The sequence below is a fragment of the Monodelphis domestica genome, chromosome 1 (assembly GCF_027887165.1).
Source record: "Monodelphis domestica isolate mMonDom1 chromosome 1, mMonDom1.pri, whole genome shotgun sequence".
Classification (NCBI taxonomy): Eukaryota; Metazoa; Chordata; class Mammalia; order Didelphimorphia; family Didelphidae; genus Monodelphis; species Monodelphis domestica.
The window spans coordinates 406,246,741-406,266,892 of NC_077227.1; the positions used below are offsets into that span (position 1 = coordinate 406,246,741).

General features: G+C 42.5%; 1 protein-coding gene across 1 annotated transcript in view; it reads right to left on the reverse strand.

Annotated features, from left to right (window-relative positions):
• Positions 1-1,192: 1,192 nt before the first annotated feature.
• KIAA1755 (KIAA1755 ortholog) overlaps positions 1,193-20,152 on the reverse strand; it is a 78,027-nt gene continuing 59,067 nt past the window's right edge. The window contains exons 11-14 of the mRNA XM_007474370.3: positions 15,218-15,356; positions 13,802-13,924; positions 13,081-13,272; positions 1,193-2,328 (exon numbers count right to left, since the gene is read on the reverse strand). Of these exons, the coding sequence (XP_007474432.2) occupies positions 1,396-2,328; positions 13,081-13,272; positions 13,802-13,924; positions 15,218-15,356 (1,387 nt within the window). The 3' untranslated portion in view covers positions 1,193-1,395. The remainder of the gene's footprint in view (positions 2,329-13,080; positions 13,273-13,801; positions 13,925-15,217; positions 15,357-20,152) is intronic.

A 20,152-nucleotide genomic window follows, 5' to 3' on the forward strand; every position in this document is an offset into this window, starting at 1 on the left:
AGAAGAAGCTAGGGACTAGGGGAGTTATAAGTACATAGCAGTGAAAACCTATGCTTACTTAGGTTGGCTAGAGACTGGACCTCAAACCTCTGCATGCCTCTTCTGTTTTGTGTTTCTTTTCCTGACCCAAAGTCATGAGAAATAGAGAATTTCACCCCTTAGCAGTGACCTCATGAGGCTGATAGGAGGGGAATTCCTGAATCAGTGGCAGCTACTCAACTGGAGATGCTTCCTGAAACCATAGCACTTCTAAAGGAAGAGATGACCATTACCAGTAGGATGTTACATTTGAAAGGACTAAGATGTTCCAAGATGAGTGGTTGGAGAATTGAACTTTGGAAGAGAAATCTCTGTTCTGTCTCACAAAAATTTTCTCAGTCTCCTGGGAGAGCATAATAGGAGATGGCTTATTTTGTTTATGTTTTAAAGTGTTTGTTAATATGTACTCCTGTGCTTAAAAGTTAGTATGTGCTTTTGTGTTCTAAGCATTACTTTTGCATTAGAGAAAATAAGGTTATCTTCTACCTGAGGTCTACTTTGTATATTGATTTTTTTTCTAGCAGGGACTTGGTTAATCTCTTTTGGGAGGGACTCTAGACATGAGCCATATGTAACTTTTTTTTTTGGTAGGGATTTTTTTTCAGAACTCTAGAATGGGCACATGATGAGCCAGAGAATTTCATCCTTCAAAGTCTGATCCTCTCTTTGACATCTGGTTCCTTCAGGATTGTCCCAATGAGTCCAGAACCTGGATCTTCTTGTCGGCCCATCCCTGACTGTGTTTAATTCATATATTATTCCATTGGAGCCTCATGGTAGCTCTTCAAGATAGGGAGGAACTACAGGTTCTATTATCCCCCTTTTACAGATGAGGAAACTAAAACTGTTATGTTACTTTTTCATGGCCACAAGCCATAAGCTAGTTTGGGTTAGAACTAAGATTTCAAACCAGGTTTTCCAGACTCCCTGTCCAGTTCTCTACCCATAAGGCCATGCTGCTTTTGCTTTAGCAGATTCTCCACAACAAAGATAAAATGACTGAAGCCCAGAGAGAGGTAATCCCTTTCCTAAGGTCACACATCAAGGCTCCGAGTCAAATTCCCACTTTCTCCAAAAAGATTATTTGTGATTATTCCAGCCAACACGGATCTCCTTGAATGCTATTCACCCATTGCACTGATTGTCTCCATCATTCATCTGATAATTTAATTATTTTAGGTTTAATACTTTATTACATACTGTCATCCTCTAAATGTTTGGTTATGTAAGTCTCTACAAGGCAGGGACCATTCCTTCCCTTTTTCCTGTAGTTCCCTCCATCTTCCTCCCACCAGAGTAGCTGAGCACAGATCTAGGCACATAGTAAGTGTTTATTAAATGCTTGCTGAAATGATTTTAGGTCGGGTTTCCTGGTGTCTGACCACCAAGAGGCTTGCCTTCCAGCTGTGCCATGCTTGCCCCCTTGCCTGGAGCCCAGAGCAGTTGGGGGCTGCTCAGCTCCAGGGATACCACAGGACTGGTCAGTGGTGAGTCATCCAGGGAGGTCTGTGAATCCGTCTCTTCTGATGAGAAACTGCCATGTCGGGAGAACTGCAAGCGAGATCCTCGTCCTGGCCTCTTCCTGGTGAGGCCTTTCCAGAGAGTGGGGGACTTGGAAGAAGTAGGTAGACCGGGTAGCCATGGGGGAGGCTGCAAATTCTCTGGGGCTACCTTGTTGATCTTGACAGACAGGTCAACTTTGGACCCTTGCTCTGGGTCAGTAATTTCAGGAGCAGAATTGGAGGTCCCCATTTCCTGTTGATTATCTCTTTTACCCCCTTTCTTCTTAGACTGGTCCGAGGAGTCATTTTTCTCTAGGCCACCTGGGCCTACAGAGTCTGAATTCCTACCTGGATAGTTGTTCAACTTTCCCCCAGGAATGGCCTGTCCTTTCCATCTTTGGATTCCAGTGAATAGTTTCCCAGGTTCCAGGATGGCTAAAGAGTCTCCCTCCAGGGCTCCAGGGGCTAAGGTCCTTGAAATCTCTTTTCCCTTCTTAGGGCCCATCTCAACCTCTGGTTTCCCCTGGCACCGAGTTAGAGCCTCCTGAAGAATAACATGACTCTCGTGTCGCCTCAGCCGGGCTTCCTCCCAAAGGCCCAGGCCAGGGCCTCGACTCAGAGAAGATGCCTGCAGCCACATCTCCCACAGCTTTTCAGCAGGAAACTCTACGGCAAGCCTCTGCAGGTAGCTCTCCAGGTGGCGCTGAGCATCTGGGCTGGCCCTACAACCCTCTCCCAACTTTAGGTCAGCCACCAGATCCTGACAATCCAGGTTGAACCAGGTCATCTGGGGAAAAGAGAGGAGAATTAGCATAAATACAGAAGGCCAAAAGTCATTTCTCATTGGGCAAATGGTCTACAGACATAAACAAACAATTACAAACTATTAACAGCCATATGAAAGGTTGTTCCAAATAGCTAATAAAAAAAGAAATGCAGATGGAAACAACTTACAGGCTTATACTCATACTCAGCAAATTGGTGAATGTGACAAAAGATAGAAATTGTCAGTATTAGAAAGACTGAAAAGACAGACACACAGATGCATTGTTGGTGGAGTTGTGAATATTAGCCCAATCATTTTGGAAAACAATTTGTAATTATGTTTTTTTAAAAAAGTGACTTGTATGTTCATAGCATTTGATCCAGAGATCCTATTGCTGGTTAGGCATGTACCTAACAAGCTCAAAGACAGTTTGCAGACTTTTTTTGCAGAGACACAGGACCTTTGATGTAGAATGCTGCATTTATTTTCAGACATAGTTGATGTATGGCTTGTCTTGTGCAACTGCCATTCTTCTCCCTTTCTTTTTAAGTGTTTGTTACAAAGGATAGCTCACTGGGTAGTTGAGGGAGTGGGGAATATTCAGAAGTACAGGTCATGTAAAAACAAAAGATATCAATAAAATAAGATAGAAAAAAGAGAGAAAGTGGAAATGAAGTTAGATAAAATTAAAAATAATAAAAAAATTAAAATATAAAATAGAAGTTAAAATTATTGAGGTCTCAGGGCTAGGAAAACATATGACACTAATTGGACCAAAGGTTACTGTATTTGAAACTATAAGGGAATTTAGAGATCATGTAATCTAATAGCTTCCCATTATGGAGGAGGCTACTAGTGTTCAGAATGGCTATGATTTGTGTAAGGTCAGATAGGTGGAAAGTAGCAGTCTGAATTCAAATGCAGATCCTTTTAACTCCAAATCCAGAATAATATCAACAATAGACTAAGGATAATGACAACTGACATTTCAATAACATTTCTTTCTGTTAAAAAGTGCTTCATATCCATTATTTTGCTTGAACTTCCCCATACCCCAATGAAGCAGATAATCAAAAAGTTATTTCCATTTACTGGTTGAGGGAATGGAAGCTCAGCTCAGAAGTGATTTGTTTGAGGTGTCAAAGCTAATAAGTGGTGGAGCTGGGACTCCATCCCAAGTATTCCTTTTCCACTTCTGGACCTTGGCCTCCTTAGCACAGCCTTCCAACCAGATGACCTCAGAGGAGTCTTCTAATTCCGAATCTTTGTTGTTCATCCATTTTCAGTCAAGTCCAACTCTCCCTGGTCCTATTTGGGGGTTTCTTGGCAGAGACACCAAAGTGGTTTGTCATTGCCTTCTCCACCTCATTTTTGCAGATGAGGACACTGAGACTGGCAGAGTTAAGTGACTTGCCCAGGGTCACAGAGTTAGTAAATGTATTTGAAGGTGAGTCTTCCTGACTATAGGCCAGGCTCTCTGCATACTATGGTGCCCCCTAATTGCAATTCTAGATCTTTGATCCTATCAAATGTTTAAAGATAGCTGTGCTTCCCCCCCACCCTCCATATACCACTCCCATGCCTAGGGCTCCTCTTTGTAGTAAATATCTACAGGTTCCTTCAGCTGATCCTCATATGGCATCCCTCAAGGTCCTTTATCATCCTAGTTTGGCTTCTTATTGGACACTCTGAAAATAATCAACGTTCTTCCTAAAATGTGGACCCTAATATTGAACACAACCCTGCAGGTGTGTTCTGTCTAGGACAGAATCACCTCCCTATTTCTGGAATTTCTCCCCCTCTTATTGAAACTCAAGCTCATATTGGCCCTTTTAGCAGCAAAACCCCTAAATCTTTTTCAGAGAAAATGTTGTATAATTTTTCTTTCCCCACTGTGGACTTGTAATGTTGTTTTACTGAACCCAAGTGTAAGACTCTACATTAATCTCTATTAAATTTCATCTTATTAGCAAGATGGAGCAGTGGAGTGAGCACCAGACCCGGAATCAAGAAAACCCTAGGCAAGTCACTTCACTATGTTTAGCTCTTGAGCTGGAAAAGGAAATGCCAAATTACTATAGTATTGTTTTTGCCAAGAAAATGCCAAATGGGGTCATGAAGAGTTGGACATGAATGAAAAGCCTGAACAACAACAATGTTCTAGCTTGTCAAGATCTTTTTGGATGCTTCCTCCATTATCCTCACCAGGCACATAATCATTGTATGAACTATCCCTTCCAGATTGAAAGTTTGATAAAGACACCATTTATGACTTGTGGAAAAAGGTTAAATTGCAGAAGGCCAAGCCTACTGGGGATCTCCCTCCAAGCTGACACTGAACCATTCATGGACCACTCTGAGTCTGGTCATTCAACCAGCTTCAAATCCATCTAACTGTGATATTGTCTGGCTCTCCAAAGTTTAGAAAAAATTAAAATGAGAGGCTTTGTCAAAAACTTTATGAAAACTTAGGGCAATATGCAATGTTTTCATGATCTTCCAGTAACGTAGAAAAAAGGAAAGGAAATAAGATTAATATGATATGAACTGTCATTAAAATCAACATGCATTTATTAGCTCTATTCTCTTTGCCAATTACTGTTAGGTGCTAGAGGTATAAAGAAAAAAAGGCTAGAACAAAGCAAAATAACTAGTTCCTGCCTTTAAGGAACTTACATTCTACTGGTGGGATACAATATATTCACAAGTAAATTTTAGATATGTGTGTTAATGTGTACACATATAAGTATATCATATATAACAGCACATATGTGCACATATGTAACATGTATGTAATATATAATGTATAATAATTAATATATGCACGTGTATATTATATTGATGCATGTATATGCATAATATATGTGTATATTTATGTCCTGTGTCACAAATTAATTTCTTGGAAGAGAAGGAGAAGCAAGTGTGAAGATGTTAACATGAAGCCATTACTGTTTCCCTTTCTAAATTTTCACTAGCCATCCTTTTACTAATGCAGTTTAGCATTCTGCCAGAAATAGAAGTCAAGCTTACTAGCCTAGAGTTTTCAAACTCTATTTCTTCCTTCCCTTAAAAAAATTTATCTAGTCAATATTCTCCTTTCTCCAGATGCTTATCTCCCATTTTTTATAACAATTCAGACATTAGGGATAATGTCTCAGCAATCTCACCTGCTAATTCTCTCAGGTAATTTGAAGTCAAAGAGTTGCAAAGAGCTCTCCTACTATAATATTTCCTCACTTATCTTGGCACTAAAATATCATCTACCATTTTTGTTCCATTCTTCCCAGACCAAAGGTCATTCTCTTTGCTAAATAGAACCAAGCATCTCTAACTAGAAGTTGTTGATCATTGCTGTCCCATCACCCCAAGCAATGGTCACATCCCTTCTTTGTTATTTTTCGATTCCCCAGTCTGCAAACAATGACCCACTAATTTTTTTTCCTCACCACTTCATCTTGTTTTGAGATTTAGAACTTCTGATATTATTATTCATACAGTACATACTATGCTTTTATTTAATAATAGCAACTTCTTCCCAGGGTTGTTGGGAGGATAAAATGAGATCTTGAGTACTTTGCAGACCTTAAAATGCTATATAAATGCTAGATGTTATCATTATTATTTTCATATTTTGTTATCTGCCCTGGCTTCCATTTTTTTGTACATATATTTAAAAAATCTAAATTGGTTGGTCCATTTAATCCACTACAACCCTTAGATATATATCCACCCAAATAGTTATCTAGGTATCCATCCTTCATTTTGTGAAACTGAATTTTTAAACTGGAGTGAACAACTTTACATTTATTCCTCTGAAATTTTCTGTATAATTGAAGTGACTGACTAAAAAGACACATTCCTTGGTGGACAATGTTTTTTTTGGTTATGAGCCTTTCAGCATTGATCTGGGTTGGTTCTCAAAAGATATACACATTGTTCATCATTGGATCACACCTAATACTTTTCCATATTGGTGGAGAATTGCACGAGCAACACTCTATTAGATGTGGGAGTGGAGGAGGTCTCTGAGAAGGACGTCAGTGGAGGCCTACTTAACACAGGAATTATTAAACTTCTGGAATTGAATCATTTCCACATCTGGCCCTAAATTCCTTTTCTGTCCTTATCTCCCAAGCCTCCTCATTGCATGCCATCTGTTTTAGTGTTGCCAGCCTCCTAAGCATCTCCCGAACATGCCTTATGCATTCCTCTTTTCAGCTTTGTTCCCATGCCTGGAATGCTCCCTCCTCCACTATCTTATCTCCCCATCCTTCATTCTTCTTTCTCCTCATACCCTTCTCCCCCAGTGGCTTTAACCAAACCAGACTGCTTAGTGCTCTCCAAACACTCTTTTCACATTCTTCCTTCCAGTCTAAGTTTCACACTATTCTCTCTACCTGAAATACATAGGATCGTCTTCCAGTTTATACCTTCTCCCACAGAACCCTTATTCCTGAGCATATTTCCTCATTGAAATTTTATCCACACTTTGTTGTTCAGCCACTTTCTGTTGTGTCTGACTCTTTGAGAATCCATTTGGAGATTTCTTGGCAAAGATACTGGAGTGTTTTGCTCTCTCCTTTTGTAGCTCATTTGCAGATGAGGAAACTGAGGCAAACAGGGCTAAGAGACTTGCCTAAGGTCACATAGCTACTAAGTGTCTGAGGCCAGATTTAAACTCAGGAAGAGGAGGCTTCCTGACTTTAGGCCTGGTACTTGGCACTCAATACTCTATCCACTGTGCCACCAGCTGCCTGTGCCACTCCTCCTGGAATCTTCCCCTGAACCCTGGCCTCCTTCTTAGTCAGGAGGGATCTCTCCTTCCTCTAAATTTCATGTTCTTCTGTTTGTTCCTCATTTATGACATTTATCCTATTAGCATGTTCTGATATTATAATAAATATCTTGTGTGTCCATCTCCTACTGGCTGCAGTCCCTTTGGTGGCAGGGACAAGAAGCTGTATCTACTAGTCTCAAGAACTCCTAGTCTAATGGGGGTTGGGGGGCAGGTGCACACAAATAATTGTAATACAAGGGAGAGTTAGTTAGTTCAAAGGAAGAAACAAGAGGAAGGGCTAGGAGAAATGTAAATTAGAAGTGCTTCTAACTATCAATAAATTAATCAATAAGCATGTATTAACCTCCTACTGTATGCTATGCACCATATTAAGTGCTGACTATATAAAAAGAGTCAAAAGATAGTTCTTGCCCTCGAGGAGCTTACAGTCTAATGGGAGAGACCAAATGTAAAGAAATGTATTCAAAGCAAACTATCTACAGATAAATAACAGAAAATGAACCGAGGAAGGCACTAGACTTAAGAGGAGTTAGGGAAGAGTTCTTGTACAAGGTGGGATGTTCATTTGACCTTAAAGCAAGCTAGGAAGGTCAAGCCATTTATGGAGAGCATTCCAGTTATGGGGGACAGCAGAGGAAGTGCCTGGTGCCAAGAGATAGAATGTCTTGTTTGTGGAACAGCCAGGAGAACAGCATTATTGGATTGAAGAGTGTGTGTAAAAAAGAAAGGCACAAGAAAACTGAAAAGGTTGGAGGGGGATAGGTTATGAAGGGCTTTGAAAGCCAAGCAGAGCATTTTGTAATTGCTCTTGGGTACAATAAGAAGCTACTGGAGTTTATTGAATGGGGCAGGGGGGCATGGAAAGGGAGAGGCTGGCAATTTAAGGATAGGTCTCAGAACAATAAAAAGGCATATTTTTATATAAAAAGAAGGAAAAAAAGCAATGGGAGGAAGGAAATGGAATCTCTTTTATGGAGGGGGACTGTGTGGGGCAGGGTAGAAAGGGAAGGCACATCCAAGGAGAAGGAACATCTAAGTTTGGTTAATTAAAGAAAAGGAGAGGTTTCACTACAAAGCTTGCGTCCAGGACCGCAGGGATTTCCATTTCAGACACCAGGGATGGTGAGAACAAAAGCACTGAGATTATGACAGAGAAGTGACTTGATTGCCAGGCAAAGTGGTTTACTCTTTATTTTGTAGACACTAAAGTTTTTGATAGAAGACTAACCTTTGCAGCAGGATGTGAAGGATAGCTTGGAGAAGAAGAGAGAGACTGAAGGCAGGGAGCCACAGTAGTATCCTGCCCAGAAGCAGGCTGGGTAGATGAGAAAAGTGGCTTCCAACTTTTTGCAGACCTTGTTGGACCTGTCCAGTAGAAGGTAAACTTCTTGAGGGCAGGTACAGTCTTACTGTTGTCCAAGGGCTACATAACAGGCATGTCAAACAATTCTTGTGGATTCATTGATATAACTTCCTCCTGCACTGTCTATTGTTTAAGTGACAACCTGATTGCCTTACGAAGTTCAAAAAACTGAGAACATGCATAAGTTCGAGAACCAAGAGCAACACTAAAAATGATGGTGGTTTTGGAGTCAAAAGACCTGAATTCAAATCCTGTCACTATTACTTATTAGTCATATGACTGAGCAGGTTCCTTCTCTCTGAACCTCCTTCTCCTCATCTGAAATATGCCATCTTTTCTGCATTATATAGAATACCTACCTCACTGGGTTGCTGAGAGGAGCAAATAAAAGTGTGTCACAAAACCTGCAAAACTTCAAATTCCATATCATTGGCAGCTATTATTATTTTAGCTTTGAACAGGAAGAATTTCCTAACAATTACAGTTTTCCAGCAATGGAGAGGACTGCCCAGGAAAGTAGTGAGCTTCCTATCACTGCAAGGGTGTTGATTAGTTACGGGTACTAAACAGGTGGAATTCCTGCATGATATTGGTAATGGCTCATTTTCTATCACGCTCTGAGATTTGCTAAGCTTTTTCCTCACATTAACTCTATGAGTTGGTAATTCAGGTATTATTATCTTCATTTTGCAGATGAGGAAATGAAGGCTCGGAGCATCTCGTCCAACCCCTAGATTTTACTGGTGAGGACCAGAGAGAAGAGATTTGTCCTTATGGAAACCCCTCTAGGGTAAGAGCTCCAAGACAGTTTGAGGCTTCCTTGACCCCATCTGACTAGCACCCAGTGGATGATAATGGGGGATGTCAGTCTTTTTCGTGCCAGTTAGAACTGCAGTCACTTGGCTTCAAAGATGGGGCTTTTCCTACTATTTCCCCCACATCCCCACTGCCTTGGGGGAGAGGTCAAATGAGCTGACCTCTGGGGTCTCAGCTCTGAAGTTATAGATTTTAAGGTTTTAGCTAAATTTATGAAGTGAATTAGGTTAGTATTCCTGGGGAACAACCACTGTTTTCCTAAGGAGGCTGACCTAGGCCTTCCTCCAATCCTCTACTGAACGCTAGACAGATGGGCTGAAGGGAGCACTGGTCTGGCTGGGGGCTCTCACCCTGGGGTGTTTCATTCCTCCTGCAAAACAGATGCAAATAGCAATGAATGTAACCAATTTTCAGCAGCTTGTGAAAAACCTAATCTTTCCCTCCATTAATTTAGGATCCGACAGAGAGCTGTTAGGCAGCGTGCAGCGTAGAAACATTTTCTCCAGAGGCACCATCTTTCCTCGGATTAAAGGAACTTGTTTTTAGATAAATGACTTAATATACATGGAAGCACACGGAGCCCAGAGATGGGAAAGGGTGACATCAATCCAAGTTTGTGGCATGATTATATTAGTATTATTTAGGGTGGCATGGCTTCTGTATCATCCAGCCACCCACTACTACACTTCCCCCTCTCGCCCTTCTTCCCCAGTCGACCACATCTTGCCAGAGACGTCCAATTCCCAGGCGTCAGACCACTGCCTTTCCGTCCTGTGCCCAAACCTGTGCTCTACCACTTCTTGGAAACCCGCCCTGAGAGTTTGTGCATGAGGAGATGTTGGTATTCCCTGTCTCTGACTAGCTAGGCTGCCCAGGCCAGCCTTCCAAAGGGTGTTTAAAAAGATCCCAGCAACACCTCCTCCTAAACCGCCACTGTTTGGGAAGGGGGGCCATGGGGCTAGGGAAAGAGCAGGGAAGAGAAGCTGAGGCTGAATCCTATTTACCATAAATGGGATAGTCATTTACAAGTCACAGCCCGGAGGCTAGGCCTGGGTGGGATTGGATCTGGAGTCCCTTGACTCCAAGTCAGAGTTCTTCCTAATTTTCCTGTTACTAGGAAGGCCAAGTTATTTCATCCATCTGGATTCTGTTTGTTCATCTATAAAATGGAGGGACTGATCCAGATAATCTCTAAGGCCCCCTCGGACTTCAAAGTCCTTGATCCTGATGATGGGCTGCCCTCCCCATTCTTTGAGAGATCTTGAAGGATTTATCTGTGACTTTCCATTATTTCAGGCTATCACTCTTTCTCTCTGAACACTCCCCTCCCCACAGAATATTCAGTTTGAAGGGACTTTGTGTTCTTTTTGCCCTGGGCTCTGTCTTCTCTCCTCCCGGATCCAGGAAAAAAACAGAAGAGAGGGACAGGGATGGGGACTACCCTTGTGATTTTATTGGTATACAGAACTCCTGCCTGAGGAAACTTAGCAATTCAGGTAGACACCTTAGGCTCTTTTTTTTACCTTCCATCTTAGAATCAATATTGTGTATTGAAGGCAGAAGGGTGGTAAGGAATAGGCAATAGGGTTAAATGACTTGCTCAGAGTCATACAGCTAGGAAGTGTCTGTGGTCAGATCTGAACCCAGGATCACCCATGTCCAGGTCTGGCTCTCATTCCACTGAGCCACCCACCTGCTCCCTGACACCTTATACTCTTAAGAGAACTGACTAGAGTGCTTAGAGGTTAAGCAACTTGCCCAGGGTCACACAGAATTGAGGCCAATTTCTAGCACAGTAGAGTCAGAAGGATTGTGTTTTGGGGGTCAGAAGACCTTGGTTCAAATCCCTCTTTAACCACTTGCCATATAGTATGTGTGACCTTGGGCAAGTCTCTTGTCCCAGTGTCAGCAAACTATAATCCATGGACAAAATCTGATCATTCTTAGCTCAGGAGCTACACTAATCCAGATGATCAGTTGGCTTTGATTTGTGGGCTGTAGTTTGCCAACTTCAAGATTGATGACCATAAAAGGTCCTTCTGGGGGTGGCTAGGTGGCCCAGTGGATAGAACTCTAAGCCTAGAGATAGTAGGTTCTGGATTCAAATATGGCTTCAGACACTTCCTAGCTGTGTGACCCTGAGCAAGTCACTTAACCCGAATCACCTAGCCTTTATCATTCTTCTGCCTTGGAACCAATATTTAGTATTGATTCAAGGATGGAAGGTAAGGGGGAAAAAAGTTCTTTTTATTTGTAAGTCTTAAGATCCTGGTTAAATTTGGCTAAGTCACTTCTAGATCTCATTTTGGTTACCTACAAATGAAGGGGATGGGCTAGGTGACCTCTATAAGGCTCTTTGTAATTCTAAATCTATGACCATTTGTTGTTGGTATCTTATACCTTCTTACCAGGCTAAGTGTTGGCTGGTAAATTTATTTTTTTAAATTTTATTTTATTAAAAAAAATTTTAATTGATTAATTAAGAAAAAATTTCCATGGTTATGTGATTCATGTTCCTTCCCTCCCCAACTTCTACCCTCTCCTGTATTGGCTGGTAAATTTAAGAGGAACATAAGAGATGCCCTCTTTTTACTATCCAGTAATTTCTTCATTCACACGCATACCCTCAGGTAACTTTAGGATCACAGAAGTTGCAAGCCAGAAGGGATCTTAGAAAATATCTAGTCTACATCCTTCATAATTTATCAGGAAAAACTGAGGCCAAGGGCAGATGTGACTTACCCAAGGTCAAGCATCTAGTCTTCCCCCTTTCTCTACCATTTTCTATACCCCTATTGATGAAATATTGGCAAAGGGGAAGGAGAAAACTCAGAATACTATAAAATAGTGGGGTGGTAAGGAGAGAATGCAGGGGAGGGTCTTCATAAATTTTACAGTTTGAAAGGACCTTATAGATCATTTAGTCCAATTTTATTTGCTAGCTAAGGAAACTTAGGCCCAGACACAAGAACTAGCCTAAGGATACTCAGGTAGAGAGGAGATCAGATCTCAGGTCCTTTGATGCAAGACCAAGGTTCTTCCTTTGTAATCTCTAATGGTTTGTTTGAAAACACATGGACTAGATCCTGTATAGGCCAAGGCTGGTCCTGGGATGACTGAGAGGATTCTGAAGTGTGATCTCTTCTGAACCAGAGAAAAGGGAAACTGAAAATAATGCACATCTGTACTATGATTTCCTATCTCCTACTTGCCCTGTGAAACAGGTAGGCAGGGTAAGCATTATTACTCTGAGGTTCCAGATGAACAAATGCTGTTTGATGATCATTGCAAACTGAGGTTCCCAAAGAGGAAGTGACTTGCCTTCGGGTCACCTGGCTAAGAAATGAAAACTCAGAGCCAGGTGTTCTAGGCTAAGAAAGGAAAACCCAGAGCCAGATGTTCTAGGCTAAGAAAGGAAAACCCAGAGCCAGATGTTCTAGGCTAAGAAAGGAAAACCCAGAGCCAGATGTTCTAGGCTAAGAAATGAAAACCCAGAGCCAGATGTTCTAGGCTAAGAAAGGAAAACCCAGAGCCAGATGTTCTAGGCTAAGAAAGGAAAACACAGAGCCAGATGTTCTAGGCTAAGAAAGGAAAACCCAGAGCCAGATGTTCTAGGCTAAGAAAGGAAAACCCAGAGTCAGATGTTCTAGGCTAAGAAAGGAAAACCCAGAGCCAGATGTTCTAGGCTAAGAAAGGAAAACCCAGAGCCAGATGTTCTAGCTACCAGTTCTGAGCTCTTCACAAGACTGGCTGCTTCAAGTTCTTTGTCTCTAAGCGGGGAGGGTAACCCATTCACCTTATTGCAAAATCGATAGAGATGGAGGAGGGTTTCCAGGTCTGTCCTGTGCCTCTCTATGGCCATGTAGAAGTGGGTCAGCTTGGCCTGGAAGGTGCTCTTGGTGGCTACGAAAGCTGCCATCTCCGGCGTTTCAGCTCCTTGGAATTTGGCTGCTTGTTTTGACAGCTCTAAACCCCGGTTGTAGTGAGCCTGAAGGAGGAGAGAAGGGATCTTAACTCAGTTCTGTTCAAATTCAATAAACAATCATCAAGCATCCACTGAATGCTCAGCCCTGGCTTTGTCCCTAGTGCATCTGCAGGGTTTGTTAGAAAAGAAAAATGGGACATCCATATACTGTGTGCTTGTGTTGGAAAGAAGACTCCTTTGTAGTAGAACATGGCAGATCCAGGAATCTGGTGACCCGGGCACTTTTCTCTCTGTATTGGCATGTTTCCCTCTGGATTGTGTGTGCCTCGTGCGTTGGGCTGTACTCTAAACTGCCTGAAGCCTTAGGCAGGGAGTTCTCCAAAGGGACAGGCAAGCTTGCTCTTCCACAATGACTGAGGCAGTTGTTCTGGAGAGCGGCTTCTCTCTCCTCCCTATTGTCTCTGCATCCCAGGGCTGACAGTCAGTAGGGGTTCGGTGGGCAGTGACTTCTGTCTCTCCGTGCCCTTTGCCCTCATCCTAACACTTCTATTATTTTATCGACCTCAACGAATGAAAATGTCCTTGGACATACCGTAGCCTGTTGGAAGAATTCCTCAAACTGCTCATGGGATTTTTCTACCCGCTCGAGGCTCCATTCCAAAGGTGTCAGTGCCTTAAGCCGTGTACTTCCTTCCCTGTCAATCCATTCACTGATCTGGGAAAGCAGTGAAATGAGATATGAGTGCGAGGCTGAAGAGATGCCCCTTGGGTGCTCTAAGCCATTCCAGAGTCCATTACCTTTGGGAAGGAATTGCTCACAGGTTATGTCATTCTGAGTTCCCCAAACTTCCTCTCTACCCGCATTCCTTTGTTACTCCTTTGCTCAAAAACTTTATGTGGCTCCCTATAGCTTATTGATGGAAGTTCAAATTCTTCTAGCTGGCATTCAGGGACTTCTATAGTCTGATGTCTTTTTACTCTTCCAGCTGCCTTCTATACCACTCCCCCTAGAGGATCTAGCAGAATTGGACTGCTCCTTACCCTTACCCCCAAACATGCCCGGTGCTCTCCCACTTCCACAACTTGGCTTGCCATTTTTCCTTATGCCTACAATGCCCTTCCTTCCTATCTTCACCTACTGAAGCCTTCCTCTCTGGCCAATAATAAGCTCCTCCATGGAACCTCACAGAGTACTTTGTCTCCCTCTAAAAAGGATTAGAAAAAAAAAAAGGTCATGACCAACAATATCGTCTGGCTATCTGTGTTCTTCTCGTTCTCCTAGTCTATGAGCTCTATAAGAATGGGAGAAAACTTTGGCTTTTCCAGTGACTAGCACGGGCATAGCAGATCATTAATAAAAATTTATCAAATGGTGCATTAATTAAAAATGCAGAGACTGAACCACTGAGCCTAAGAACTCAGCAGAGCTAGTGCTTGGGCCTTAGAGGGACTTCCCAGAGTCATTTGGGTCATCCCCCTGCCTCAGGACATGGATGTACTGCTTTATTTTCTACATCTTCAGAGGAGATTCTCTGCACAAAGAACCTCTCTTCCTGAGTAAGAAGTAGAGGTTAGAGCTTAGGGAGCCCTAAGGACATCCTCAGTTCTCCAAGATGAAAAACTTCACTTCTCCAGAGAATGCTTAGATTATAAGCCTAGCTCAGGTGAATGCTTGGGGCGGGTGTATCTTAGGATCCCATAGTTGAAAAGAATCTCCGGGGCCCTTAGCCTAACTTCCACCTAAACATGAATCTCCTCCGTAACATTCTGATGGACCACCATCAGCCTCCATCTGAAGACCTTCAGCCAAAGAGGAACTTGTGCCAGCTCTGATCACTAGGGAATTTTTCTTTATATTGAGGTGAACTTTGCTTCCTTTGGCCCAGGGTGGGGCTGGGATTGATGTATGTTAGGTCCTCTTGGCCCTTTCCGAGGGGAGTGAGCCTGTGGACACCATTCCTGAGGCAAGCCTTGGGCCAAAGCCCCTGCCCCGTCCATCCTCACTCACCTGGTGGAACTCACACTCCAGCTCCCTTGTCTGCACCAGAGATTCCAGTCTTTCCAGGCTCTTGTTAGATGTGGTCACCAGTACGTGTACCCGTTCTTCCACTTGACTGTAGAGGGCCATTGCCAAAGCCATACTGTTCCTGAGGAGCAAGAAGGAATCACAGATAAGGAAGGACAGAATCCCAGAATGGGAAAGGACCTCAATGCACATTTAGTCCAAACCAGACCCCAGGTTCTGGCCCTTCTGGGGCATGCCAACCAGAGCTGTGCAACTGGTCACAAGAAGGAATAGGTCGGAAGTGGATGACTTAAAACAGGCTATCCCTATTGCCCTCCATTTATCTAAGCTTTGCCTATACTACCTACTTTAGTGGGGAAGTATTTTCTGTTTTGTTTTTTTTAGCTGCCAGGGCCTTCAGCTCTGAGATTACTTTACATCTACTTTGTATCTTGCATATCAGTATTACTTCTTGTTTCTCCCATTAGAATACAAACTCCTTGAAGGCAGGGCTGTGTATTGATTTTTTGGTGTTTTTTTGCTTCTCTTTGTATTTCAAATGCTTAGCACAGTGCCTGACACATACTAAATGCTTAATAATTGCTTGTTGATTGACTTCTTCAAGATTACATCCTCCAATCTGGCCTCAGATACCTCCTAGCTGTGTGACCCTGGACAAGTCACTTAACCTCCATTGCCTAGCCCTTACCACTCTTGTGCCTTAAAACCAATAAACAGTATTGAATCTAAGATGGAAGGTAAGGGCTTTAAAAAAAGATTTCATCCTCTAGTATTATAAATAATTTGAGGCTAGGACTTGGTGTGACACTTCTAAAATGCCGTATATAGTATTTACTTAGTTGCTCTAGTTTGACCTGGAGTTAGAAGGCAGTATTGTACTGTCTTCTAAGATTTTTGGAGGCAGATTGGCCTTTCTGCAGTGGTTAATGCCATTTTATAGTTGGAATATATTCATTTCCTCTTTTTGTCTTTTGAATGTCTATCCATCTTTATATCTCAACTCAAATAATAATAGCTAGTGCTTTAAGGTTTGCAAAGTGCTTTATAAATGTCTCATTTTATCCTCCTTCCAACCCTGGGAGGTAGGTGTTATTATTATTTTTTTTACAGATTTCCTCATTTTATAGATGAGATAACTTCGCTAGGCTGAAGATTTAGTAGCTGTGTAACCATTGTTCTATGGGCTAGCAGGTGCTTGAGGTTGGATTTGAATTTAGATCTTCCTTACTCTAGGTCTCGCATTCTATACACTGGACTCCTTAGCTGCCTCAAATGTCACTTCCCAGTGGTGAACTGGTCTAACCATTCTGACAATTTGGAGCCATGCCCTCCCTAAAGGCTATAAAACCCTGCATACTCTTTGACTCAGCAGGGGCCCTAATGGCCTCTATCCAGAAAAGATCAAAGAAAAATGTGTATGTACAAAAATATCTATAGCAGTTCTTTCTTGGTGCAAAGAATTGGAAATTGAGGGGATATCCATCAGTTGGGGAATGGCTGAACAAGTCATGATGTTTTATTGTGATGGAATATTATTGTGTTGTAAGGACTGATGAGCAGGATGGTGTCACAAAAACCTGCAAAGACTTACATGAACTGATGCAAAGTGAAATGAGCGAACACAGTAACAGCAATATTGTAAAGATAATTAACTATGAACAGATTTAGCTATTTTGATCAGTACAATGATCCAGCAATTCACAATGGCTTATAACAAAAAATTTTATGCACTCAGAGAGAACAGAACCTGTAGTGTAGACTGAATCATATTTTTTCCACTTTATTTTTCTTTTAATATGGAAATCTGTTTTACGTGACTTCACATAGGTATCATATTGCTTGCCTTCTAAAATGGGCTAGAGGGAGGAGGGGAACTTGGAACATCAAATGGAAAAAACAAATCTTAAAAAAGTCAATTCTGTCAAAAAACCCAAACAAATCCCTGAGATTGTGTGGATAGGAAAAAAATACTGGGTTTGGAGGCATAAGACCTGGGTTTGAATCTTGGCATTCTTGCTGTGTGACTATGAACTAAAAAGAATTAATTAATCTTTCTGAGCCTGCTTTCCCTTATGCTAAATAAAGTATCTTTAAAATATATTTTTTAACATTATCTATGACTTCACTTGTACAGGGAACTTCTCATAGGGCAATTCCTTTTGTCTGCAACTTAAAACCTTAGAAAATTATCTGTGTGCCCTGAGAGGTTAAATTGTTTGCCTGTAGTCAGAATATGTCAAGGCAGGACTGGAACCCAGAACTTTCTAATACTAAAACCAGCTTTCAACCCATTATACTATCTGCCTCTCAGCTGGCGAAGACAGTTCTTAATATTTATACTACCTATCTCACAGGGTTATAAGGGAAATGCTTTTTGAAATCTTTTCTGAACCCTTACCTTCCATCTTGGAATCAATATATTGGTTCTATGGCAGAAGAGTGGTAATGGCTAGGCAATGGGGGTCAAGTGACTTGCCCAGGGTCACACAGCTGGGAAGTGTCTGAAGCCAGATTTGAACCCAAGACCTCCGATCTCTAGGCCTGATTCTCAATCCACTGAGCTACCCAGCTGCCCCTCTTTTTAAAATCTTAAGGCACCATAGAAGTGGTAGTTAATGTTATTCCATGATCCCTCCAGTCATTAATGATCCTATCCCCTCTAGACCTTAAAAAATCCTCTATACCTTATTTATGATGACTTCCTATTACCAACCAAATAAAATTAAAGATTCTCTACTTGGCATTCAAGGCCCTCCACAATGTGGCACCATGCTACTATTCTGTCTGTATCTCATCTTACGCTTCCTCAAATGTTCTATGTTCTGATTCAAATGGACAATCCCTGGAACTCATTCTGCTCCTTGAACTAGACCCAGCCTTTGCTCTGTCTCTTGGGTCTAGAATGTCTTCCTTCTCCTTCTTTGCCTGTTGTCTCAACTGAACTTGAATAAAAGTTATTCATGTGCAACTAAGCTATCACCTCCTTCAGGAAGCCTTCCAGGATCCCCTCCTCCCATCTGTACAATGTTCTTCCCCCTGACCTCTCTGGCATATTGATTGCCTTCCTTTAAGGTCCCTCCCATATTTTATCAGGCATTATAGTTATCTGTGTTCCTGCATTTGTGCATTATCCCACTCCTAGACTGTAAGCTCCCTGGGGTCAAGGTCGACCTCTCTCCCAGTGCCTGATTCATTTAATATACACTTACTGAAGTGAATTGAATTCCTGGCTCCCCTTACATAGGAAGCATCAGTAGAATTGGAATTTGAAGACATGGGATCGAATCACAGTCCTCGGCAGCTGGGGTGGGGGTGCCAATGGATGAGCCCCAGCCCTGGGGTCAGGAAGACTCATCTTTCTTGAGTTCAAATCTGGCCCCAGACACTTACTGTGCTAGCCACGTAATAACTCTGCTTGCCTCGGTTTCCTCCTCTGTAAAATGATTTGGAGAAGGAAATGGCAATCCACTCCAGTATCTTTGCCAAGAAAACCCTAAATGGGGCCACAAAGAGTTGGACACAACTAAACCACAACAAGCAACCCCTGACTGGGACTATTGCTCTTTCTATTATTCTCTGATTTTTTCCTTGTTGTCATTCAGTGGTTTCGGTTATGTCTGACTTTTCATGACTCCATTTGGAATTTTCTCAGCAAAGATACTGAAATGGTTTGCCATTTCCTTCTCCATCTCATTTTTCCAAGGAGGAAACTGATACAAAAAGGGTTAAGTGACTTGCCCAGGGTCAAACAGCTTGAAAGTATCTGAGGCCAAATTTGAACTCAGGAAGATGTCTTGCTTGTCTCCAGGCCCATCTACCAAGTTATTAATGTCTCTGGCCTCAGTTTCTTTGTTTGCAAAGTATTAGGGATGGGAGAGAGGCAGGATTTTTTTTTTTACATTTAATAGCTATACTTCAAAATGATAGGTTTTCTTTGGGATCCTCTGTTCTTTTCCTGATAACTCTGAGGAGGGGCCAATAGCTTTCACCAGGCTGCCAGAGGGTCCTGGACACAAAGAAAACCCCCGAAGCAGATGAACTCCGAGGACCCTGACAGCTCTGAGGCTAGTCCTGTGACTCCAGCTCTGCTGTGACCTTCCTAAGCCTCTGCCTCCTCTGTGGGCCTCAATTTCCCCATTTATAAAATGGAGAGGTTAGTCTGGATCATCTCCAAGGTCTTTTCCAGCCTGAAATCCTTTGATCAAATCATCCTTTTATCCATTCTTTTGAAAGAAAGACAAAGAGGAAGGGCATAACATCTCCTCTCCCTTGTGCCGGCTGAGTGCTGGGGCTGCCTGCCATCATTTTAGGAATAGAAAGTAGAGCAGAGCGTGGGAGTGGGCTGGGGGCTAGGAGAAAAGGATGGGCTGGACAGAGCAGGCAGGGACGGGGCCAGGGGGGATACAACAGCATGAGCGATGGGCAGGGGCTCTGCAGGGAAGCAGCGCCACCTAATGTCCAAGGTGGGCAGCGCCACTCCGCTCACCGGGTCCAACTACCATGTCCAAGGGGTGAGAGAAAGGTTGGGCTTCCCAGCTCAGCATGGATTGAGTAAGGCTTGCATTAGGTTGGAAAGCCCCACCATTAGCGTGAATCCTTGTGAGTCAGGGAAGGCAGGGAGAGGCAGCTACAGGGGAAGGACCAACCCAAGATCAGAGCTGGACCTCAAATCAAACTTAGGTGGTCAGAACTGGACCCAATCATTGACATGAAATGTTGGAACGTGGAGAACCTTGGAGAACATCCATCTAGTCTAACATTCCCATTTTACAAAAAAAGGGGATTGAGGCCTGGGAGAGGAAGTCACTTGCTCAGGGTCATCCAGATAGGACGCAGGAGAGCTCAGCTCCAATCCTACACCTGATTTCAACTCCAAAGCTTTTCCTATTGTATAGAAGTCCTAAAGCAAGGCTCCTT